Source organism: Pristiophorus japonicus, chromosome 1 (genome assembly GCF_044704955.1).
Source record: "Pristiophorus japonicus isolate sPriJap1 chromosome 1, sPriJap1.hap1, whole genome shotgun sequence".
NCBI lineage: Eukaryota > Metazoa > Chordata > Chondrichthyes > Pristiophoridae > Pristiophorus > Pristiophorus japonicus.
In genome coordinates, this window is record NC_091977.1 from 12,131,698 (window position 1) to 12,157,426 (window position 25,729).

General features: G+C 47.5%; 2 protein-coding genes across 2 annotated transcripts in view; one reads left to right on the top strand and one right to left on the bottom strand.

Moving 5' to 3' along the window:
- Positions 1-20,363, bottom strand: part of LOC139275680 (glutathione hydrolase 6-like) — a 74,718-nt gene extending 54,355 nt beyond the window's left edge. Inside the window, exon 1 of the mRNA XM_070892880.1 lies at positions 20,089-20,363. Within this exon, the coding sequence (XP_070748981.1) occupies positions 20,089-20,195 (107 nt within the window). The 5' untranslated portion in view covers positions 20,196-20,363. The remainder of the gene's footprint in view (positions 1-20,088) is intronic.
- Positions 20,364-20,561: 198 nt separating this feature from the next.
- LOC139261792 (beta-1,3-galactosyltransferase 5-like) overlaps positions 20,562-25,729 on the top strand; it is a 32,211-nt gene continuing 27,043 nt past the window's right edge. The window contains exon 1 of the mRNA XM_070877087.1: positions 20,562-20,617. Within this exon, the coding sequence (XP_070733188.1) occupies positions 20,562-20,617 (56 nt within the window). The remainder of the gene's footprint in view (positions 20,618-25,729) is intronic.

Consider the following 25,729-nt stretch of genomic DNA (forward strand, 5'->3'; position numbering starts at 1 on the left):
CTCCTAGTTTACTTCACCGTCTCTTTTCAACCTTGGATGGTCTCCTGAACTGTGGGCCTCAGTCCTTCACCTTAGTTTTTTTCAAGTTCACCCAGTAATGCAGAGGTATAAATCTCTCGAATAGATCATATAATTTTACAGCCCAGAAGGAGGCCAATTCGGCTCTTTGAAAGAGCTATCCAATTAGCCCCACTGCCCTGCTCTTTCCCACAATCGCACATTGTGCAGCACAGCAGTTTTTAATATCAATAGTCTTACTGAGGTGAAATACTCCTTATAATAACTTATGTTTGACAGGAAGCACTGCTGGCTATATAACAAGTTGTATTTGCAGAACACCATTAACATTGAAAGGTGTCCCCAGGCGCTTCACAGAGGAGTAATCAAAAAATGAACACCAAGACAAAGGAGGGGCTATTAGGAACGGGTGACAAGAGGTGGGTTTTCAGGAGAGTCTTAAAAGGAGGAGAGCGAAAGGCAGAGGGGTTCAGGGAGGGAATTCCAGAGTGTGGGGGCCCAGTTGGCTGAAGACACGATCATCAATGGTGGGCAAAGGGAAGTATGGGTGGAGGGGGAGTTTCACAAGAGGTCTGAGTCAGAGGAGTGGAGAGTTTGGAGGGAGGGGCATTCCATAGTGATAATACCCTTGTATATATTTTATATATGTTGAGTTATACTCACATACACTGCAAAGGTGCTGCCAGTATCAAGACTACTGTACAAATGAAAGCAGCCAATGAAGTACTTTTTGTAGTGTAGTCACTGACGTAACATAGGAAAGGCAGCAGCCAATTTGTGCACAGCAAGCTTCCACAAACAGCACTGTGATAATGACCAGATAATCTGTTTTAGTGATGTTGACTGAGGGATAAATACTGTCCAGGACACCGGGCATAATTCCCCTGCTCTCTTTGAAATAGTGCCATGGGATCTTTTTATTCCACCCGAGAGAGCAGATATCTCCTCCACGACAGATGATCTGTTTCAAAACAGGAGCGTATTCCACGTACACAGGAACTGCTTGATGCAAAATGACCAAAAACCATCTAGTTCACCTGCTACCATCCTGGTAGTCTCATTTTAAAAACACATTTGTTCCCGGGATGTGGGCATCGCTGGCAAGGCCAGCATTTATTGCCCATCCCCAAATGCCTTTAAGAAAGTGGTGAGCCGCCTTCTTGAACCGCTGCAGTCCGTGTGGTGAAGGTACTCCTACAATGTTGCTAGGGAGGGAGTTCCAGGATTTTGACCCAACGATGATGAAGGAACAGCCGATATATTTCCAAGTCAGGATGGTGTGTAACTTGGAGGGGAACGTGGAGGTGATGGTGTTTCCATGCGCCTGTTGCCCTTGTCCTTCTAGGTGGTAGAGATCGTGAGTTTGGAAGGTGCTGTTGAAGAAGCCTTGGCGTGTTGCTGCAGTGCCTCTTGTAGATGGTACACACTGAAGCCAAGGTGCGTGCCGGTGGTGGAGGGGGTGAATGTTTAAGACGGTGGATGGGGGGCCAATCAGGCGGGCTGCTTCATCCTGGATGGTGTTGAACTTCTTGAGTGTGTTGGAGCTCATCCAGGCAAGTGGAGAATATTCCATCACCCACCTGACTTGTGCCTGGTAGATGGTAGAAAGGCTTTGGAGAGTCAAGAGGTGAGACACTTGCCTCAGAATCCTCAGCCCCTGACCCGCATAGTATTTATGTGGCTGGTTCAGTTAAGTTTCTGGTCAATGGCGACCCCCCAGGGTGTTGATGGTGGGGGGATTCGGCGATGGTAATGCCGTTGAATATCAAGGGCCGGTGGTTAGACTCTCACTTGTTGGAGATAGTCATTGCCTGGCACTTAAGTGGCAAGTAACATTCGTCCACACATCAGCCCAAGCCTGAATGTCATCCAGGTCTTGCTGCAGGCGGACATGAACTGTTTCATTACCTGAGCAGTTGTGATATAACTGAACACTGTGCAATCATCAGCGAACATTCCCACTTCTGACCTTATGATGGAGCAGCTGAAGATGGTTGGGCCTAAGACATTGCCCTGAGGAACTCCTGCAGCAATGTCCTGGGGCTGTGACGATTGGCCTCCAACAACCACAGCCATCTTCCTTTATGCTAGGTATGACTCCAGCCAGTGAAGAGTCTTTCCCCCAATTCCCATTGACTTCAATACTAGGGCTCCATGATGCCACACTCAGTCAAATACTGCCTAAATGCCTAATGTGAATCACTCTCGCCTCACCTTTGGAATTCAGTTCTTTTGTCCATGTTTGGACCAAGGCTGTAATGAGGTCTGGAGCCGAGTGGTCCTGGCGAAACAGAAACTGAGCATCGGTGAGCAGGTTCTTGATAAGTGTCACTTGATAGCACTGTTGACAACACCTTCCATCACTTTGCTGAGGATTGAGAGCAGACTGATGGTGTTAATTGGCCGGATGGACTTGCCCTGTTTTTTTTGTGGACTGGACATACCTGGGCAGTTTTCCACATTGTCAGGTAGATGCCAATATTGTAGCTGAACTGGAACAGCTTGGCTAGAGGATTGGCTTGTTCTGGAGCAGCTAGTTCTAGAGCACAACAGCCGGGATATTGTCGGGGCTCATAGCCTTTGCTGTATCCAGAGCGCACAGCCTTTTCTTGATATCACGTGTAGCGAATCAAATTGTCTGAAGACTGGCTTCTGTGATGGTGGGGACCTCAGGAGAAGGCAGAGATGGATCATCCACTCGGCACTTCTGGCTGAAGATGGTTATAAACGTTTCAGCCTTGTCTTTCACGTTGGCATGCTGGGCAAATGATGCAACGATTATAGAGTTGTTGACTAATTGTGGCAATCAATCTTTATGAATTAGTCTACAACAGACCCAGACATGAAGCAAGGAAAACTCCCAGTAGTGGAGAACTTTGGGAACCATAGGTTCAAAGTCACTTGTTCCTCCCAAGCAGGCTACACCCACCACATGTCATGTAATGGATAGTGTATTATTTTCCTGCTAAAGCATAGATGATTACAGCTTAAAACCAAATCACAAGCATGACGCAAACACTATGATATCCAGTCACGACGTAAATTGCGAGACGCAATGAGACGGAGCCAAAAAACTTGGACAGTTCAGCATTACACAGAAGGAACTGTGTGCAGGATTCAAGATCTTTCTTATATAAACATATAACTATTAGATGCACTATGAATTTAGACATTTTCTGAGGCCATTAATAATCCATGTTAAATAAAGTTAGAGTCTCCCGGGATTTTCAGAAGTGGCAATGAATGTTCTTAACCAATGTGATTAATAAAACACACTTTGATCCATTTCATCATGCACGTTATGAATTTATCAAAATAAATTGGCTGATTTAAGAGGCTGCTTTTATGTATCAGAATATGCCTGCTGCTACTACAGGAGCCGTGAGGCTTTATATATGGAGTAAGTAGTGTATCTATTCACAAGAGAGGTGGAGATATTGTACATTTCTACAGCAACCTCAGGACATCCCAAATCATTTCATAGGCAATCAAGTAACTTTGAAGTGTAGTCACTATTGTGGTGTAGGGAAACCTGGCAGCCAATTTGCACACAGCAAGATGCCACAGACAGCAATAAAATAAATAACCAACAAAACCATTCCAGTGATGCTGGTTGAGGGATGAATGTTGGCCAGGACACTGGTGAGAACCCCCCTGCTCTTCTTCCAAATAGTGGCTGTGGGATCTTTTACGACCACCCGAGAGGACAGACAGGGTTTAACGACTCATCTGAAAGACGGCACCTCCGACAGTGCAGCATTCCCTCAGTACTGGGAGTGTCAGCCTGGATTATGTGTTCAAGTCTCTAGAGGGCAGTCTTATCCTCTTGGGAGGGAGAGGTAGAATCCATCGATATTGTTCTAAGTGTGTATGATGCAGCACTGCGGAGTCGCTTCAACAAATCGGATCAAAGAACCAGAGCACACTCCCTTCAACCAATTGCAACACACCGCTGTCCAGCAGCAAATCCACTGTTTCTTACCGTCCGTATTTTGTACACCCACTATTTTCAAACCAGCGCCTCCCTCCAACTTGTATTCTATGGAGTATAGAAGATTAAGGGGTGATCTAACAGAGATGTTTAAGATGATTAAAAGGAGTAGGGTAGATAGAGAGAAACTATTTCCTCTGATAAGGTGAGGGAGGCGGAATCCAGAACAAAGGGGGAGGGCATAACCTTAAAATGAGCATGAGGCCGTTCAGGGGTGAAGTCCGGGAGCACTTCTTCACACAAAGGGCAGTGGAAATCTGGAACTCTCTCCCAAAAAACCGTTGAGGCTGGGATGGAGAGGGTTGATTGAAAATTTCAAAACTGAGATTGATTGATTTTTGTTAGACAAGGGTACTAAGAGTTACGGAAGGAACCAAGGCGAGTAAATGGAGTTTAGATGCAGATCAGCCATGATCTGATTGACTGGCGAAACAGGTTCGAGGGGCTGAATGGCCTCCTCCTGTTACTACGAGCAACGCCACAAGACATCCACTGCAATAAGAGAGGGAAGCCATTTCCAGGTCCGCTGGGAATCCACACTGCAATCACCGAGACCACACTATGCCCTAGAAAGCCTCGCATTTTAAAATAAATAAATGTAGGAAATCGTCTCCAGGTGCTTTGCAATGGGGGGGGTCTATGTTAGTGTAGTGGACTAGTCGTATTCCAGAGCCCTAGACTAATATTTCAAGAGAGCGCGAGTTCGAATCCCACCATAGAAACATGGAAAATAGGTACAGGAGCAGGCCATTCGGCCCTTCGAGCCTGCACCACCATTCAATAAGATCATGGCTGATCATTCCCTCAGTACCCCTTTCCTGCTTTCTCTCCATACCACCTTGATCTCTTTAGCCGTAAGGGCCATATCTAACTCCCTCTTGAATATATCCAATGAACTGGCATCAACAACTCTCTGCGGCAGCGAATTCCACAGGTTACCACCACCATGGCAGGTTGAGAATTTGAATTCAGGTAAAAAAAAATCTGTAAACAAAAAGCTGGTTATCATTAAAAAGTAAAACTCCAATTGGGTCATCAATGTCTTTCAGGAAGGAAACCTGCCGTCCTTACCCAGTCTGGCCTGTATGTGACTCCGTCGTCATCATCATCATAGGCAGTCCCTTGGAAGCGAGGAAGACTTGCTTCCACTCTTAAAATGAGTTCTTAGGTGGCTGAACAGTCCAATACAAGAACCAAAGTCTCTGTCACAGGTGGAACAGATAGTCGATGAAGGAAAGGGTGGGTGGGGAGTCTGGTTTGCCGCACGCTCTTTCTGCTGCCTGCGTTTGATTTCTGCATGCTCTCGGCCTTGAGACTCGAGGTGCTCAGCGCCCTCCCGGATGCTCTTCCTCCACTTAGGATGATCTTTGGCCAGGGACTCCCAGGTGTCAGTGGGGATATCGCACTTTATCAGGGAGACTTTGAATGTGTCCTTGTAACGTTTCCTCTGCCTTCCTTTGGCTCATTTGCCGTGAAGGAGTTCCGAGTAGAGCGCTTGCTTTGGGAGTCTCATGTCTCGCACGCAAACTATGTGGCCTGCCCAGCGGAACTGATCAAGTGTGGTCAGTGCTTCAATGCTGGGGATATTGGCCTGGTCGAGGACACTATTGTTGGTCCGTCTGTCCTCCAAGGGGATTTGTAGGATCTTGCAGAGACATCGTTGGTGGTATTTCTCCAGCGACTTGAGGTGTCTACTGTACTGTGTCTATGGTCCATGTCTCTGAGCCATACAGGAGGGCAGGTATTACTACAACTCTTTTGGTTGGAAACAAAATTAAACAGTTAAATCAAGTGCCCCCTGATCTGGGGGACACGCCAAACACTTTTCAAGTGCCCTTTTTTGGGGTTTTGTTTTTGGTGAATTTTTGCTTTTTTGGCACTATAAAACACAAATTTTACAAATGCCCCCTGGCTAAAAGGTGGGGGACACTAAAACCGGCAATAAAACAAATTAAACTTTAAAACATATAAAATTAAATTAAAATTTGGTTGCCGGGGGTGATGATGTACTCCAGTCCCTCCGGTGCCCACCTCTCGCGTAAGACCGCGAGCGTACCGGTGGACACCGCGTGCTCCATCTCCAGGGACACCCTGGCTCGGATGTAAGCGCGGAAGAGAGGCAGGCAGTCAGGCTGAACAACAGGTATTACAACCCTGTAGACCATGAGCTTGGTGGCAGTTTTGAGGTTCTGGTTTTTGAACACTCTTTTCCTCAGGTGGCCGAAGGCTGCACTGGAGGCGGTGTTGAATCTCATCGTCAATGTCTGCTCTTGTTGATAAGAGGCTCCCGAGATATGGGAAATGGTCCACGTTGTCCAGGGCCGCGCCGTGGATCTTGATGACTGGGGGGCAGTGCTGTGCGGTGACGACAGGCTGGTGGAGGACCTTTGTCTTACGGATGTTTAGCACAAGGCCCATGCTTTTGTATGCCTTAGTAAATATGTTGACTATGTCCTGGAGTGCAGCCTCTGTATGTGCGCAGACGCAGGCGTCATCCATGTACTGTAGTTCAACGACAGAGGTTGGGGTAGTCTTGGACCTGGCCTGACCTTGGACTGGTGACTCCAGTCCTGCACTCAATGCAGTTGCCTCTTAACTGTCCTCTTAAGCAAGTCAGTCAGTTTTCAAAGCAATAAGGGATGGGAAATAAATGCAAAAGCAAAATGCTGTAGATACTGGAAATCTGAAACAAAACACAGAAACTTGTCCCATTACCACTCCCTTTTGCCTTGCACTACCATTCTCTTATGTCATTCAATCTCTCCTGCCTTCCACCCTATCACAGACCTTCCCTTTTGTTCTTTCCTCCCCTCCCCACTTGCTTAAAATCTGCTACAACTCTAACTTTTGCCAATTCTGACGGAAGGTCAACGACCTGAAACATTAACTCTGTTTCTCTCTCCACAAACGCTGCCTGACCTGCTGAGTATTTCCAGCATTTCCTGAGTAATAAATGTCAGCCTCGTCAACCACGCAACATCCCAAGAATGAATTATTACAAATGTGGTGGGGAAGGGGGCGTGACTGAGAGGTTTCTAAAAAGGCTTTTGAAGGAAGTGAGAGATGGAGCGATTCAGAGAAAACGCTCCTTTAACTGTCATGTTTTTCTGTCAGTCACACTTGCGTTATGCTCCACACTTTTATTCTGTTTTTCTTTCCATTATTATACTTACCCCGAATCCAACGTTACTTGGCGGGAGCACTGTTGCCTGTCATTGATATTGCTGCGTTGTCAGCCTAGTAGCCCTAAGTTTTTAATTTAAAGTGATTCTAGAAAAATATTAAATGATATTTAAATGTATTGTAGCCTCCTCATTGTCCTTTCACCAGCTTCCCTCTGCCCAATCTTGGTCACCGGCAACATGCTCATTCGCACCTTTTGCCTACCTCTCCTCCATTCTTCGATGCCCGCCTGCGTGACCACCCCAACTCCCCCCTCCCCCCGCCCCCCCCCAAGCCTCCCCAATCGCCTCAGGGCTCCGGCTGCAGACACTTTGTTTCTTGTCCCACGGCCTTTGGGCGTTGTCAACCCATCCCACGCTTCTTAGATTCCTTCACCAACTTCCCAATGCTAAGCTGGGAAACCAGCAATTAGGTTTTGGAATCTACTTATATAGAGCGGTTTGGTAAGTGCCTTCCAGGTCAAGCTGTTGAGAGAGCTGGGGAGGGGGATGGGAATGGGAGAAGAGAGGGAAGAGAGGAATAGGAAGCTGGGGATTGAAGATAGAGACAACTGGAGTGAGATAAGAGGGAAAGCAATGCTGATAATGGGAGGAGAGTTAACAGGTGAGCAACAACTTACATTTATCTAGCACATTTAACCTATACATCCCAAGACAGTTCACCTTGAGGAGGAGAAATATCTTCACTCAGAGGGTTGTGAATCTTTAGAATTATTTACCCCAGAGAGTTGTGGATGCTGAGTCTCTGAATATATTCAAGACTGGGATCGATAGATTTTAGGACACTCAGGAAATCATGGGATATGGGGGATAGTGTATGAAAGTGGAGTTGAGGTCGATGATCAGACATAATCTTATTGAATGGCAGAGCAGGCTTGAGGGGCCGAATGGTCCACTCCTGCTCCTATTTCTTATGAGCTGAGGAATTGGGTGAAGAAAGTCAAAATATTTGCCTCTACTCAAGCAGTTGAGTCGTGGGGCGGGGGAGAGGGGGGAGGTGAAAGAGTGACAGCCCAGGGCGAGAATAAGAGTGAGCGTTTGAGCCTGGGGTAGGAAAACAAGTGTACTCCACCATTATGATAAAGGTAGAAATAATTTGATTTTTAAACAGTAAATTGCCGATGTCATCATCATCTGTCAGATCATAAATAAAAGATTTGTTTTTTTATAAAATAAGACAATGGAGCGGAGAGATTTAACAAAATTGCGTAACATTGCCGTTTACTGGCCAAAGTATAATAACTTTTATGAAGAACCTTTTTTAAAATAATGGTCCAGCCTCAACTGGAGTATTGTATCCAATTCTGGGCACCGCACTTTAGGAAGAAGGAGGTGAAGGCCTTCGAGAGGGTGCAGAAAAGGTTGACGAGAATGATTCTCAGAATGAGGGACTTCAGTTACGTGGACAGACCGGTAAAGCTGGGGTTGTTCTCCTTAGAGCAGAGACGGTTGAGAGGAGATTTGATAGCGAAAGGGTCGAGAACCAGAGGACACAGATTTAAGGTGATTGGCAGAAAAATCAAAGGCGACAGGAGGAAAAACTTTTAATTTTTTTATTTGTTATTGAATACGGCGAGTGGTTAGGATCGGGAATGCACTGCCTGAGAGAGTTTTAGACCAGCCTCAATCATGGCTTTCAAAAGGGAATTGGATAAGTACCTGAAGGAAAAGAATTTGCAGGGCTACGGGGAAAGGGCGGGGGAGTGGGACTAGCTGAAGTGCTCTTGCAGAGAGCCGACACAGGCTCGATGGGCCGAATGGCCTCCTTCTGGGTTGTAACCATTCTATGATTCTATGAAAGCCTGTGATTACATTACAACAAACAATTGTTTGCCTCAGGGTTTGTTTTAACTGTTCACGTCGGCAGTCTCAATGTTAAGGCCACCGAGGCAGTCGGGGCCAGCTGGAAGGAGCACTTCGAAGATCTCCTCAATCGAGAACTCTGCCTTTGACTCGAGTGTTCGCGACCCCATCCCACAGCATTCAACCCGCCACCACCTCGGCAAAACCCGAACACTGCACGAGGTAGGAAAAGCCATAAGACAGCTCAAGAACAACAAGGCTACGGGAGAGGATGGAATCCCTGCTGAGGCATTATAGTATGGTAGAGAGGCACTGTTAGCGTGGATACACGACCTCATTTCTCTCAGCTGGAGGGAGGAGAGCATGCCGGGAGATCTCAGAGATGCAGTGATCATGATCATCTTTAAAAAAGGGGACAAGTCCGACTGCAGCAATTGCAGAGGAATCTCCCTGCTATCAGCCACTGGGAAAGTTGTCGCTAGAGTTTTCCTCAACCGTCTTCTCCCTGTGGCCAAGGAGCTCCTCCCAGAGTCACAGTGTGGATTTTGTCCCCCACGGGGCACAACGGACATGAGCTTTGCAGCACGCCAGCCTTTATACATGGCCTTCTTCGACCTTACAAAGGCATTTGACACTGTCAACTGCGAGGGTCTATGGAGCGTCCTCCTCCGTTTCGGATGCCCCCAAAAGTTCATCAACATCTTTCACCTGCTCCATGATGACATGCAGGCCGTGATCCTTACCAACGGATCCATTACAGACCCAATCCACGTCTGGACCGGGGTCAAACAGGGCTGCGTCATCGCCCCAACCCTATTCTCAATCTTCCTTGCTGCCATGCTCCACCTCACAGTCAACAAGCTCCCCGCTGGCTTGGAACTAAACTACAGAACCAGTGGGAAGCTGTTTAACCTTCGCCGCCTCCAGGCCAAGTCCAAGACCATCCCAGCCTCTGTCGTTGAGCTACAGTATGTGGACGCCTGCGTCTACGCACATTGAGGCTGAACTTCAGGATATAGTCGATGTATTTACTGAGGCATACGAAAGCATGGGCCTTACGATAAACATCCGTAAGATAAAGGTCCTCCACCAGCCTGTCCTCACCGCACAGCATTGCCCCCCAGACAGCAAGATCCACAGCACGGCCCTCGACAACGTGGACCATTTCCCATATCTCGGGAGCCTCTCAACAAAAGCAGACATTGATGAGGAGATTCAACACCGCCTCGGTCGCCTGAAGAAAAGAGTGTTTGAAGACCAGGCTCTCAAATCTACCACCAAGCTCATGGTCTACGGGGCTGTAGTAATATTCGCCCGCCTGTATGGCTCAGAGGCATGGACCATGTACAGTAGACACCTCAAGTCGCTGGAGATATATCACCAACGATGTCTCCGCAAGATCCTACAAATCCCCTTGGAGGACAGGCGCACCAACAACATCCTCATCCATGCCAACATCCCCAGCATTGAAGCTGTTCGGATGCCAGACACGAGGCTCCCAAAGCAAGTGCTCTACGCGGAGCTCCTTCACGGCAAACGAGCCAAAGGTGGGCAGTGGAAACGCTACAAGGACACCCTCAAAGCCTCCCTGATAAAGTTAGACATTCCCACTGACACCTGGGAGTCCTGGGCCAAAGTGGAGAAGTGCATCCGGGAGGGCACTGAGCACCTCGAGTCTCAACGCCGAGAGCATGTAGAAAACAAGCGCAGGCAGCGGAACGAGCGTGCGGCAAATCAGTCCCACCCACCCCTTCCCTCAACAACTATCTGTCCTGCCTGTGAGAGTCTATGACTCTCGTATTGGACTGCTCAGCCACCAAATAACTCACTTCAGGAGTGGAAGCAAGTCTTCCTCGATTCCGAGGGACTGCCTATGATGACAATGTTTAATGTTGACATAAAAGTCTCTTCAAAAAATAAGCCAGAGGAAATGAGACCTAAAGTCGATGTAAGAAACATAGAAACATAGAAAATAGGTGCAGGAGTAGGCCATTCGGCCCTTCTAGCCTGCACCGCCATTCAATGAGTTCATGGCTGAACATGCAACTTCAGTACCCCATTCCTGCTTTCTCGCCATACCCCTTGATCCCCCTAATAGAAAGATGCAATATTTTTAATGTACAGATTTAGGAATTAGATTTGTAACAAAGACCAATACATAGCCAGAATAGATTGCAATTCCTCTGCAAGAAATAAGGGAAAATCTCCAAAACCTTTGCCGCAAACCTTCACTGAAGAAACTGGTGTAACGGATAAATTGTAAAAGTTACAAATAGGTGGTCAGAATTATGCTGAAGGTAGTGAACTTATCAGTATTAGGAGGGTCTGTATAATTGCCTATGTATGTTACACTTTCTTATATAGATATAGCACACTTATAACGCATTAAACTGTATGGTTAACCTTAGTAACACTTAAACGGCAAACTCAGCAGTTGTTGATTAGAAGTCTCTGAGGAAGAGATAAGGAAGCCAGTACAACCACCCTAGGCGTCGGACAGACTGCGGCAAAGTGCAAGTCATGGAACAACACATTGGGAGATGGACAATTGCATATACCACTCAGACAGTATGATAAGAGTTGACAAATCAATGTAACTTCACTGATAGAAATAGACCCATCGATGATTTTGTAGGAGAGTGCTCCTCTCCAAAACTTCTAAGTTCTACTTGAAAACTCATGTATTTCGGAGATTCCACGACTGAACCTTCCCTTGCAATTGCTCGTAATAAAAGCCAGTTGAACCTGGGATTTCATGTGTTCACTTCCGTGGTTATTATACAAGAGGAGATTAATGCAATAGTTAGGAAGGACATTAGCTTGGATAATGTGGAATCTATATGGGTAGAGCTGCAGAACACCAAAGGGCAAAAAACGTTAGTGGGAGTTGTGTACAGACCTCCAAACAGTAGTAGTGATGTTGGGGAGGGCATCAAACAGGAAATTAGGGATGCATGCAATAAAGGTGCAGCAGTTATCATGGGTGACTTTAATACGCATATAAATTGGGCTAACCAAACTGGAAGCAATACGGTGGAGGAGGATTTCCTGGAGTGCATAAGGGATGGTTTTCTAGACCGATATGTCGAGGAACCAACTAGGGGGGAGGCCATCTTAGACTGGGTGTTGTGTAATGACAGAGGATTAATTAGCAATCTCATTGTACGAGGCCCCTTGGGGAAGAGTGACCATAATATGGTGGAATTCTACATTAGGATGGAGAATGAAACAGTTAATTCAGAGACCATGGTCCAGAACTTAAAGAAGGGTAACTTTGAAGGTATGAGACGTGAATTGGCTAGGATAGATTGGCGAATGATACTTAAGGGGTTGACAGTGGATGGGCAATGGCAGACATTTAGAGACCACATGGATGAACTACAACAATTGTACATCTCTGTCTGGCGTAAAGATAAAAAAGGGAAGGTGGCTCAACCGTGGCTATCAAGGGAAATCAGGGATTATATTAAAGCCAAGGAAGTGGCATATAAATTGGCCAGAAATAGCAGTGAACCTGGTGACTGGGAGAAATTTAGAACTCAGCAGAGGAGGACAAAGGGTTTGATTAGGGCAGGGAAAATAGAGTACAAGAGGAAGCTTGCAGGGAATATTAAGACGGACTGCAAAAGTTTCTATAGATATATAAAGAGAAAAAGGTTAGTAAAGACAAACATAGGTCCCCTGCAGTCAGAATCAGGGGAAGTCATAACGGGGAACAAAGAAATGGCAGACCAATTGAACAAGTACTTTGGTTCAGTATTCACTAAGGAGGACACAAACAACCTTCCGGATATAAAAGGGGTCAGAGGGTCTAGTAAGAAGGAGGAACTGAGGGAAATCCTTATTAGTCGGGAAATTGTGTTGGGGAAATTGATGGGATTGAAGGCTGATAAATCGCCAGGGCCTGATGGACTGCATCCCAGAGTACTTAAGGAGGTGGCCTTGGAAATAGCGGATGCATTGACAGTCATTTTCCAACATTCCATAGACTCTGGATCAGTTCCTATGGAGTGAAGGGTAGCCAATGTAACCCCACTTTTTAAAAAAGGAGGGAGAGAAAACAGGGAATTATAGACCGGTCAGCCTGACATCGGTAGTGGGTAAAATGATGGAATCAATTATTAAGGATGTCATAGCAGCGCATTTGGAAGGAGGTGACATGATAGGTCCAAGTCAGCATGGATTTGTGAAAGGGAAATCATGCTTGACAAATCTTCTGGAATTTTTTGAGGATGTTTCCAGTAGAGTGGACAAGGGAGACAAGGGAGAACCAGTTGATGTGGTATATTTGGACTTTCAGAAGGCTTTCGACAAAGTCCCACACAAGAGATCAATGTGCAAAGTTAAAGTACATGGGATTGGAGGTAGTGTGCTGACATGGATTGAGAACTGGTTGTCAGACAGGAAGCAAAGAGTAGGAGTAAATGGATACTTTTCAGAATGGCAGGCAGTGACTAGTGGGGTACCGCAAGGTTCTGTGCTGGGGCCCCAGCTGTTTACACTGTACATTAATGATTTAGACGAGGGGATTAAATGTAGTATCTCCAAATTTGCAGATGACACTAAGTTGGGTGGCAGTGTGAGCTGTGAGGAGGATGCTATGAGGCTGCAGAGTGACTTGGATAGGTTAGGTGAGTGGGCAAATGCATGGCAGATGAAGTATAATGTGGATAAATGTGAGGTTATCCACTTTGGTGGTAAAAACAGAGAGACAGACTATTATCTGAATGGTGACAGATTAGGAAAAGGGGAGGTGCAAAGAGACCTGGGTGTCATGGTACATCAGTCATTGAAGGTTGGCATGCAGGTACAGCAGGCGGTTAAGAAAGCAAATGGCATGTTGGCATTCATAGCGAGGGGATTTGAGTACAGGGGCAGGGAGGTGTTGCTACAGTTGTACAGGGCCTTGGTGAGGCCACACCTGGAGTATTGTGTACAGTTTTGGTCTCCTAACTTGAGGAAGGACATTCTTGCTATTGAGGGAGTGCAGCGAAGGTTCACCAGACTGATTTCCGGGTTGGCGGGACTGACATATCAAGAAAGACTGGATCAACTGGGCTTGTATTCACTGGAGTTCAGAAGAATGAGAGGGGATCTCATAGAAACGTTTAAAATTCTGACGGGTTTAGATAGGTTAGATGCAGGAAGAAATGTTCCCAATGTTGGGGAAGTCTAGAATCAGGAATCACAGTCTAAGGATAAGGGGTAAGCCATTTAGGACCGAGATGAGGAGAAACTTCTTCACCCAGAAAGTTGTTGAGGCCAATTCACTAAATATATTCAAAAAGGAGTTGGATGTAGTCCTTACTACTAGGGGGATCAAGGGGTATGGTGAGAAAGCAGGAATGGGGTACTGAAGTTGCATGTTCAGCCATGAACTCATTGAATGGCGGTGCAAGCTCGAAGGGCTGAATGGCCAACTCCTGCACCTATTTTCTATGTTTCTAGGAGAAGGGCGACGTGTTGATTAACTATATCAGTTAGTCCACCTTGAGGGAGAGGAGCCTCCTTTTTAACCCCAACAATTGGGTATGCCTGCTGTATAAGTTATGATAAATATTGAGGGAGTGCTGCACTGTTAGGGGTGCCATCTGGATGAGACATTAAATCAAAGCTCCATCTCCCCACTCAGGTAGATCTAAAGCTCCCATAACACTGTTCGAAGAAGAGCAGTGGAGGTCTGGCCAACATTTATCCATCAACCAATACCTAAACCAAATAATCTGGTCATATACTTCATTGCTGTTTGTAGAACCCTGCTGTGTGCAAATTGGCTGCCATGTTTCCTACATTACAACAGTGACTAAACTTCAAAAAGTACTTCATTCGTTGTAAAGCGCTTTGGGAAGTCCTGACGTTTATAAATACATGTCTTTCATTTTTAAATAAAAGTGTTATGAAAGAAGCGCTTTTCACAACCACAGGATGTCCCAAAGCGCTTTACAGCCAATTAAGTACTTTTTTGAAATGCAATTTCTGTTGTAATGTAGGAAATGCAGCAGCCAATTTGTACACAGCAAGCTCCCACAAACAGCAACTTGATAATGACCAGATAATTTGTTTTAGTGAAGTTGCTCAAGGTGCAAATATTGGCCAGGACATGTTAGTTACAGGTCTCCAGCATTTTCAATCTCTGCGCTTAGAAGTTTTTCTTCAATAGATATTTTTGACAGAATCAAGGGAATCTAGGAAAGTTATAATAAACCTGTATCGAATCTTGGTTAGATCACACTTAAGAGTAGGCGTACAGTTCTGGTCGCCATATTATAAAAAGCTTATAGAGGCACTGGAAAGGGGCAGAGAAGATTTACAAAGATGATACCAGAAATACGAAGGTATACATGGTCAGAAAAGGATGAACAAACTGGGTCTCTTTTCTCTTGAAAAAAGGTTGAGGGGTGACCAAATAGAGGTATTTAAAGTTCTGAAAGGTTTTGATAGAGTGGATACAGAGAGAGAGAGAGATTGGATACAGAGAGAGTGTTTCCACTTGAAGGGAAGAGCAAAACTACAGGCCATCAATATAAGATAGTCACCAAGAAATCCAAAAGGGAATTCAGAAGAAACTTCTTTACCCAGAGAGTGGTGAGAATGTGGAACTCGCTGCCACAGGGAGTGGTTGAAGCAAATAGTATCAATGCATTTAAGGGGAGGCTAGACAATCATAAGAGGTGTCATGTATTCAACCAGCATTGTAACCCATGTATAATCTGACCTAAGTTCTACACTGTGAGAACAATGACCACGAGGTGGTGAACTTGTGGGAGACACTCCTAACCTGGACCTTCAGATATAAAAGGGGAAGCTCCACCCACTTCCATCACTTGAGTGCTATGGAATAAAGGATAGGTCACAGACTGACCTTCTCTCAAGCATGGGCCTAGTGTGCATTTATACTGTATAGTAAGGACGTATTAATGGCGAAGAGAAACTGGGATTTAAACCACGCGAGCATGGCCACTAGCAGAACAGACGAGAGGTACTGTGTTAAGGAATGGTTGGGACAGAGATTCAACATTGTTAAAGCAGCACCACAGTTCTCCAGGCAGACAAGGGCAATCGAGCATGCCCCAACATGTCGAACCCAGAGGGGGAGTTCGACTGAGACAATGGCAAGATGAATGGCGATTCACGCCATTGCAAGGGACAATGCGGCCAGTAATGGGGCCATCAACACCTGTTAATGGCGCACTCAAGGACAATCACAGAGGCAGTCAGGGACGATCGACTAGCAAGGGATCTTTTGTTTCCAACAGCAGCTCATGTTGGAGGTGTGGAGGCACACACTCAGCCGGAGTTTACAGAGATGAGCAAAATATCTGCAGAAATTGCAGAAATGAACGCTGGGGGAAATCGCTGGAAGCTGAAGTTCAGCGAGTTCATGTGGAGCACGTATACAGTTCATACACCAGGACGCCACCGATAATGATGAAAGTGCCTCTCAATGGCATCCCAGTATCAATGGAGCTAGACACGGGGGCCAACCAGTCCCTGATGGGTATCAAACAGTTCGAAAAGTTGTGGGCGTCCAAGGCCAGGAGGCCAAAATTATCGCCGATTGATGCACAGCTACGGACATACACAAAGCAGATCATTCCGGTGCTAGGCAGCGCCACGGTAGTCGTGACCCATAAAGATTCGGAGAACAGGTTGCCATTCTGGGTTGTCCCGGGGGACGGTCCCGCACTACTGGGGAAGAGTTGGCTTGCTGTCATGAACTGGAAATGGGGCGATGTCAATGCAATTTCCTCTGTGGAGCGAGTATCATGCTCACAGATCCTGGACAAATTTGACTCATTATTTCAACCCGGTATTGGCACTTTCATGGGAGCCAAGGTAGTGATTCACATAAACCCGGACGCCAGGCCAGTACACCACAAGGCCAGAGCGGTGCCGTACGTGATGCGGGAAAAGATACAAGGCGAATTGGACCGCCTGCTGAGGGAAGGCATCATCTCGCCAGTCGAATTCAGTGACTGGGCGAACCCGATTGTGCCGGTGCTCAAGGCGGATGGGTCGGTCAGGATATATGGCGATTACAAGGCCACCATCAATCGGGTGTCACTCCAAGACCAGTACCCGCTACCGAGAGCAGAGGACCTCTTTGCGACGCTATCCTTTATCAAAATTGGACCTGACCTCAGCTTACATGACCCAGGAGCTGACAAGTGAGTCGAAGAAGCTGACCACCATCACGACACACAAGGGGTTGTTTGAGTACAACAGATGTCCGTTCAGGATTCGTTCGGCCGTCGCAATCTTCCAACAAAATATGGAAAGCCTCCTCAAGTCGATTCCAGGGATGGTCGTTTTTCAGGACGACATCCTCATCACGGGTTACGATACTGAAGAACACCTCCACAACCTGGAGGAGGTGCTACGCAGACTGGACCGGGTAGGGCTGCGACTGAAAAAGGCAAAGTGCGTCTTCCTAGCTCCAGAAGTAGAATTCATGGGGATGAGGGTAGCAGCAGACGGGATCAGCCTTACTGCGTCCAAGACGGAAGCGATCCAGAGAGCACCCAGAACCCGTAACACGACGGAGCTGCGTTCATTCCTGGGACTCCTGAACTATTTTGGTAACTTTCTTCCCAAATTGAGCACGCTGCTAGAGCCGCTACACGTGCTCCTACGCAAAGGTCGTGAATGGGTCTGGGGGGACAGCCAGGAAAGGGCTTTTAATAGAGCACGCAATTTGTTATGTTCCAACAATCTGTTAACGCTATATGACCCATGTAAGAAACTTGTGTTAACGTGCGATGCATCGTCCTATGGTGTCGGGTGTGTGTTGCAGCATGTCAATGCCAAGGGTCAGTTGCAGCCGGTAGCTTATGCCTCCAGAAGTCTGTCCCAGGCAGAAAGGGGCTACGGGATGGTAGAAAAGGAGGCGCTCGCATGTGTATATGCGGTAAAGAAAATGCACCAGTACCAGTTTGGCAGGAAATTTGAGCTGGAGACAGATCACAAACCCCTAACGTCCCTTTTGGCCGACAACAAGGCCATAAATGCAAATGCATCAGCCCGCATACAGAGGTGGGCACTCACGTTAGCCGCCTATGACTACACTATTCGGCACAGACCGGGCACTGAAAACTGAGCCAATGCACTCAGCAGGCTCCCACTAGCCACCACTGAGGGGCTACCGAGCATGCTGCTGAGATGGTCATGGCTGTTGAAGCTTTTGGAAGCGAAGGCTCACCCATGACAGCCCGTCAGATTAAAGTCTGGACAAATAGAGACCCACTAGTGTCTCTAGTCAAGAAATGTGTCCTGAATGGGGACTGGGCAGCCACGTACAGAGCATGCCCTGAGGAATTTAAACCATTTTACAGGCGCAAGGATGAACTCTTGATTTAGGCCGATTGCCTGCTGTGGGGAAACCGCATAGTCATGACCCAGAGGGGCAGAGAGGTGTTCATCAGAGAACTCCACAAGGAGCACCCGGGCATTGTCACGATGAAGGCAATTGCCAGGTCACACGTTTGGTGGCCAGGGATAGACGCAGATCTGGAACTTTGTGTTCGCATGTGCAACACGTGTGCCCAACTGGGCAATGCGCCCAGGGAAGCCCCCCTGAGCCCCTGGCCATGGCCCGCCAAGCCATGGTCACGCATCCATGTGAACTACGCAGGTCCTTTCATGGGAAAAACATTTTTGGTTGTAGTAGACGCCTAATCCAAATGGATCGAGCATGACATTTTAAATTCAAGCACATCCTCTGCCACGGTAGAAAGTCTACGGGCAACGTTCGCCGCCCACGGTCTACCGGACATCTTGGTCAGCAACAATGGCCTGTGCTTCACAAGCACTGAATTCCAGGACTTCATGGCAAGCAATGGAATTAACCATGTCAGAACGGCACCGTTCAAGCCAGCCTCAAACGGCCAGGCGGAACGAGCAGTGCAGATAATCAAACAGGGGATGCTCAGAATCCAAGGGGGTTCCTTACAATGCCACTTATCACGCCTCTTGTTGGCCTACAGATCCCGATCACACTCGCTCACAGGGGTTCCACCCGCAGAGCTACTAATGAAAAGGACACTCAAAACCCGGTTATCCCACCATGAAAGAAATTTTCGAGAGCAGCCGCCAGTCACAATATGACTACCATGACAGGAATGCGAGGGCGCGATGTATTGATGTAAATTACCCTGTTTTTGTCCTCAACTACGCTGCAGGGCCCAAATGGCTCGCAGGCACTGTGGTTGCCAAAGAGGGAAATAGGATTCTGGTAGTTAAACTTACCAATGGACAAATCTGCCGCAAACATGTGGATCAAACAAAAAGGAGGTTCAGCAACCCCATAGAAGAAGCAGAGGAAGAACACGATATAGAGTTCACTTCTCCACAGCTAAACAAACACAGGAACCAAAGGGAGGGGAGCCCAGTCACTGTGGGCAGTCTGGACAGGCCTGAGGCACCGCAAACAGCAGACACTCAGGACAGCGCCCAACAAGCGGAGCCCCAACTCAGGCGCTCTACAAGAGAGCGTAAACCACCAGAGAGACTCAACCTGTGATCCCAATAAGACTTGGGGGGGGGGGGGGGGAGGTGATGTCATGTATTCAACCAGCATTGTAACCCATGTATAATCTGACCTAAGTTGTACACTGTGAGAACAATGACCACTAGGTGGTGAACTTGTGGGAGACACTCCTAGCCTAGACCTTCAGATATAAAAGGGGAAGCTCCACCCACTTCCTGCAGTTGAGTGTTATGGAATAAAGGATAGGTCACAGACTGACCACCTCTCAAGTATGGGCCTTGTGTGCATTTATATTGTATAGTAAGGACGTATTAAGAGGGAGAAGGGAATAGAGGGTTATACTGATAGATTTAGATGAGGAAAGACTGGATGAGGCTCGAGTGGAGTATAAACGCCGGCATGGACTGGTTGGGCACAATGGCCTGTTTCTGTGCCATATATCCTGTGTAATCCTCCGTAATGCAAGTACTATCTAAATGCAAGTGCTTTATTGCAGATCACCACACAGGTATCCTCTTTGGTGAAAAAAAGTAAGTTTTCCATCCCTAACTTTTTCTCTGAGGCCCTTCAGAGCAATGTGTCGGGTTATTTGAGGGACTGACACTCACGAGTGCAGGTGAATGGTGACTTTTTCTTTCTGTTCCTCCTCCTCCTCCTCCTCGCTCCAGTCGTGGGCCTGGAGCCGCTGGTAACGCGCCCCGGAGGCCGAGCCCATGACCGCTCGATGCTGCGGCCCTCTCTGCCCCTCACTTCTTTCAGCTCTTCCCGAAATTTCAGGCAGCCGGCGCCATGGAGCCGCTCCGGCAGGTGACACAAGCCACACCCGCACCTGTGGGCGGCGGTAGGACAAGTCGCCCCGTCACCTGGATACCGCATCACGCCGCGCCCCGTCACCTGGATACCGCATCACCTCCCACCCGCCCCGTCACCTGGATACCGCATCACCTCCCACCCGCCCCGTCACCTGGATACCGCATTACCCCCCGCCCCGTCACCTGGATACCGCATCACCCCGCCTCGCCCAGTAACCTGAATAACTGCATGGCCTAACTACACCCAGCACAACAAGACCAAAACAAGAATGCAACAAGCCCAGGCCTGTCCATTGCTGACGCCAACAGCCCCATTAGCTGTCATGTTAGTGCAAGCCAGTGGCTCAGTGGACAGCACTCTCACCTCTGAGGCAGAAATCCCCTCCAGGGTCAATTTTAAAAAAATCTCATAATACTCCCGTGAAGCACCTTGTGAAGTTTCACGACGTGAAAGGTGCTATATAAATACAAGTTATTGTATTTATATAACACACAAAAATCTAGGCTGAGGCTCCAGTGCAGTACCGAGGGAGTGTTGCACTGTCGGATAACATGTGAAACCAAGGCCCCGTCTGCTCTCTCAGGTGGCTGTAAAAGATCGCATGGCACTATTTCGAAGAAGTGCAGGGGAGTTAGCCCTGGTGTCCGAGCCAATATTTATCCCGCGATCAAGATTACAACATCTGGTCATTATCATATTGCTGTTTGTGGGAGCTTGCTGTGCATAAATTGGCTGCCACATTTCCTACATTACAACAGTGACTACACTTCAGAAAGTACTTCATTGGCTGTAAAGTGCTTTGAGACATCCGGTGGTTGTGAAAGGTGCTATATAAATACAACTCTTTGTGTGATTTATTCAGAGTGACAATGTAACTTGTCTTTTCTATTACGGATGAATGTTTTATTTATAACTTGTTCTGTTTTTCAAAAATAAACGAGCATATAATTATTTAAATCTATGTCATATCTACTGTTCAAACACCTCATTCTCAACCTTGACAACTGAACTTATGAAATAACTTGTTTAATTTCTACAGCATGAGTAATTAACCCTGGTTCGATTGTTTTGGTGGGTTTTCAAATGATAACAGGAGGTTTGATTTTTCTTAAAACAATCCAATTTATGATGACCTAGATTTGGCAATGCCTTGGAATGGCCTTCCAACTCAACCATCAGAAAGAACTCATAGAACCCTATCTCAGTAACCTCCTCCAGCCCTACAATCCTCCGAGATCTCCATGCTCCTCCAATTCTAGCCTCTGCCAAATCCCCGATTTTAATCGTTCCACCATTGGCGGCTGTGCCTTCAGCTGCCTGGGCCTAGGTCCTAGGCTCTTTACTCCCTGAACCTCACTACCTCTTTCCTTCTTTAAGACCCTCCTTAAAACCTACCTCTTTGAACAAGCTTTTGGTCATCTGTCATAATATTTCCTTGTGTGGCTTGGTGTCAAATTTTGTTTGGTAACCACTCCTCTGTAGTGCCTTGGGATGTTTTACTACGCTAATGGCGCTATATAAATGCAAGTTGTAATTGTTGTTATAGTTGTTCCATCATTATATCCCCATGGCAACATGAACAGTCACTCTTCAAGAGACCGGGAGCTGTTATTTCTCTCAATAAGGAAGAAAGAACTTGCATTTCTACACCTCCTTTCATGACCTCGGGACATCCCAAAGTGCTTTACAGCCAACTTGATGTCTTGTCAATGTTGTAATGTAGGAAAGGCACAGCAAGCTCCCATAAACAACAATGTAATAATTACCAGATAATCTGTTTCAGTGATGTTGAGCGGTACATACACTAATTATTTGCATGGGATCTTCTGCGTCCTTCTGCGCATGCGCACCGTATGGGGGCGGAGCCTAAACACCGTCCCACCTACACCGTAACCCCGCATGCATACGGGCAGGTCCTCGCCCTCTTACATGGGGCAAGCCAGTGGGCGAAGGCCTGAATAGTAGGCCGTAGCCTTGGAGTGGAAGTCTGGGTGTGGGGACCTGACTCAGGCTCTGCAGCCGCGGGGCCGGAGCTTCAACACCACATATTGTCTGTGAGGGTATTTCTGGAGTGATCGTTCCCCAACCCTGGGTGGAGACAAAGTTTTGGCTTGTTTGTGGTGCACGTGTTTAGGGAGAAGGTCAGGATATCGGATCGGGGAGAGGGGATGGGGATCGGGGGCAGGACAGGGGTTTGGGGGGGGTGGGAGAAGCAAGGGGATTGGAGTGGAGGGAAGAGAGAGGATCGAAGGGAGGAGAGGAGAGCAACTTGGAGGGAGGAGAGGAGAGGTGCCCGGAGGGGGAAGGACAGGAGCTCGGAGGGAGGACGTAATCATGGATTGGAAGAAACTGTGAATTGTAAAGAAATAATAGTCTTATACGTGTTCCCTAGCTCAGCAGTTTGCCTAAGTTGATGACACAGAACGATTCCAGTCATGTCAGATAAGGAGTTGGATGTCTATTTTGTCTATCCCAATTATGTGTTAGACTTGTGTTGTGTATCTGTAAAGCATGCACTCCCATGTTCCGCCACCAGGGAGCGCATCCCCGGAAGTCCCAAGGGATCCCAGCACTCACTCTGGAGTGTCTTAATAAAGACTGAGGTCACTGTTACTTTAACCTCCCTGTGTGCAGTCTCATCTGTGTTAGGAATACAACAACTGGCGACGAGTATACGAATCCAATGCAAAGATGCAGCAAACTGTGAGCATCCTGGAGAAGTTCTCGGAGGGTGAGGACTGGGAAGCCTATGTCGAACGGCTAGACCAGTACTTTGTAGCCAATGAGCTGGACGGAGAAGGAAGCGCTGCAAAAAGGAGAGCGGTCCTCCTCACGGTCTGCGGGGCACCGACCTACAGCCTCATGAAGAATCTTCTGGCTCCGGTGAAACCTACAGATGAGTCGGAGGAGGAGCAATGTACACTGGTTCGGGAGCATCTTAACCCGAGGGAGAGTGTGTTGATGGCGAGGTATCGGTTCTATACGTGCCAGCGATCTGAAGGTCAGGAAGTGGCGAGCTACGTCGCCGAGCTAAGGCGACTTGCAGGACAATGTGAGTTTGATGGCTACCTGGAGCAGATGCTCAGAGACTTTTTTGTACTGGGCATTGGCCACAAGACCATCCTACGAAAACTTTTGACTGTAGAGACACCGACCCTCAGTAAGGCCATTGCGATAGCACAGGTGTTTATGTCCACCAGTGATAACACCAAACAAATCTCTCAGCACACAAGTGCTAGCAATGTTCATAAATTAACTGGAACTGTGTTTGCGAGCAGAAATGTACAGGGCAGAAACCACGAGGCTGCAACTGCCAGCAGGCCTCAGGTGACCCAGATGATTCAGAGTCCACAACAAAGGATGAATGCAAGGCAATTCACACCTTGTTGGCATTATGGAGGCTTCCATTCAGCCTACTCATGTCGCTTCAAAGGGTATGTTTGCAAGAGCTGTGGAACAATGGGGCACCTCCAGACGAGCTGCAAATTCTGTAAAACCTGCTAACCACCACGTGGCAGAGGAAGATCAGTCCATGGTGGACCAAAACAATTTCGAGCCTGAGAGAGAGGAGGCAGATGCTGAAGTACACGGGGTGCACACATTTTCAACGAAATGTTCACCTATAATGCTAAACATAAAATTGAATGGCTTACCCGAAGCCATGGAACTGGACACTGGCGCTAGCCAATCCATCATGAGCAAAAAGATGTTTGAGAGACTGTGGTGCAACAAGGCACTCAGACCAGCCCTGAGCCTCATCCACACGAAACTGAGAACGTACATCAAAGAGCTTATCACTGTCCTGGGCAGCGCCATGGTCAAGGTCACCTACGAGGGCATGGTGCAAAAACTGCCACTCTGGATTGTCCCGGGCGATGGCCCCACACTGCTTGGAAGGAGCTGGCTGAGCAAAATCCGCTGGAACTGGGATGACATCCGAGCGCTATCACATGTCGATGAGGCTTCATGTACCCAGGTTCTTAACAAATTTCCTTCCCTTTTTGATCCAGGCATTGGAAACTTTTCCAGGGCGAAGGTGCGGATCCACTTGGTCCCAGAGGCATGACCCATTCACCACAAGGCGCGAGCAGTACCTCACATGATGAGGGAGAGAGTGGAAATCGAGCTGGACAGGCTGCAATGCAAGGGCATCATCTCCCCAGTGGAATTCAGCGAGTGGGCCAGCCCGATTGTTCCAATACTCAAAAGTGATGGCACGGTCAGGATTTGTGATGATTATAAAGTAACTATTAATTGTTTCTCACGACAGAACCAATACCCGCTACCTAAGGTAGACGACCTATTTGCGATGCTGGCAGGAGGCAAGACATTCACCAAGCTCGACCTGACTTTGGCCTACATGACGCAGGAGCTGGAGGAGTCTTTGAAGGGCCTCACCTGCATCAACACGCACAAGGGACTGTTCATCTACAACAGATGCCCGTTTGGAATTCGGTCAGCTGCAGTGATCTTCCAGAGAAACATGGAGAGCTTACTCAAGTCTACTCAAGGTTGATATGCAAATTCGTGAAGTGTTCCATATTTTTGGGGTGTGGAGAGAAAGCAGGAAAGGGGTACTGAGGGAATGATCAGCCATGATCTTATTGAATGGCGGTGCAGGCTCGAAGGGCCGAATGGCCTACTCCTGCATCTATTTTCTATGTTTCTAAGTCAGTACCACGCACGGTGGTTTTTCCGGTCACGGGTCGGGACACCGTCGAGCACCTACAAAACCTGGAGGAGGTCCTCCAGCGACTGGATCGCGTAGGGCTGTGGCTGAAGAGGTCGAATTGCGTCTTCATGGCAACAGAAGTGGAGTTTTTGGGGAGAAGGATCACAGCGGACGGCATTCGGACCACAGACGCCAAGGCAGAGGCTATCAGGAATGCGCCCAGGCCACAGAACGTCACAGAGCTGCAGTCATTCCTGGGGCTCCTCAACTATTTTGGTAACTTCCTACCGGGGTTAAGTACCCTCTTAGAGCCCCTTCATGTGTTATTGTGTAAAGGTGAGAACTGGGTATGGGGAAAAAAACCAAGTAATTGCTTTTGAGAAAGCCAGAAACATTTTATGCTCCAACAAGCTGCTTGTATTGTATAACCCGTGTAAAAGACTTGTGCTAGCATGTGATGCGTCGTCGTACGGAGTCGGGTGTGTATTACAACAAGCTAACGTTGCGGGGAAGTTGCAACCTATCGCATATGCCTCCAGGAGCTTGTCTAAGGCCGAGAGAGCCTACAGCATGATTGAGAAAGAGGCATTAGCGTGTGTGTTCGGGGTAAAGAAAATGCATCAGTACCTGTCTGGCCTCAAATTTGAGCTGGAAACCAATCACAAGCCCCTCATATCCCTGTTCGCTGAAAACAAGAGGATAAATACTAATGCCTCAGCCCGCATACAAAGATGGGCACTCGCACTATCAGCGTATAACTATAC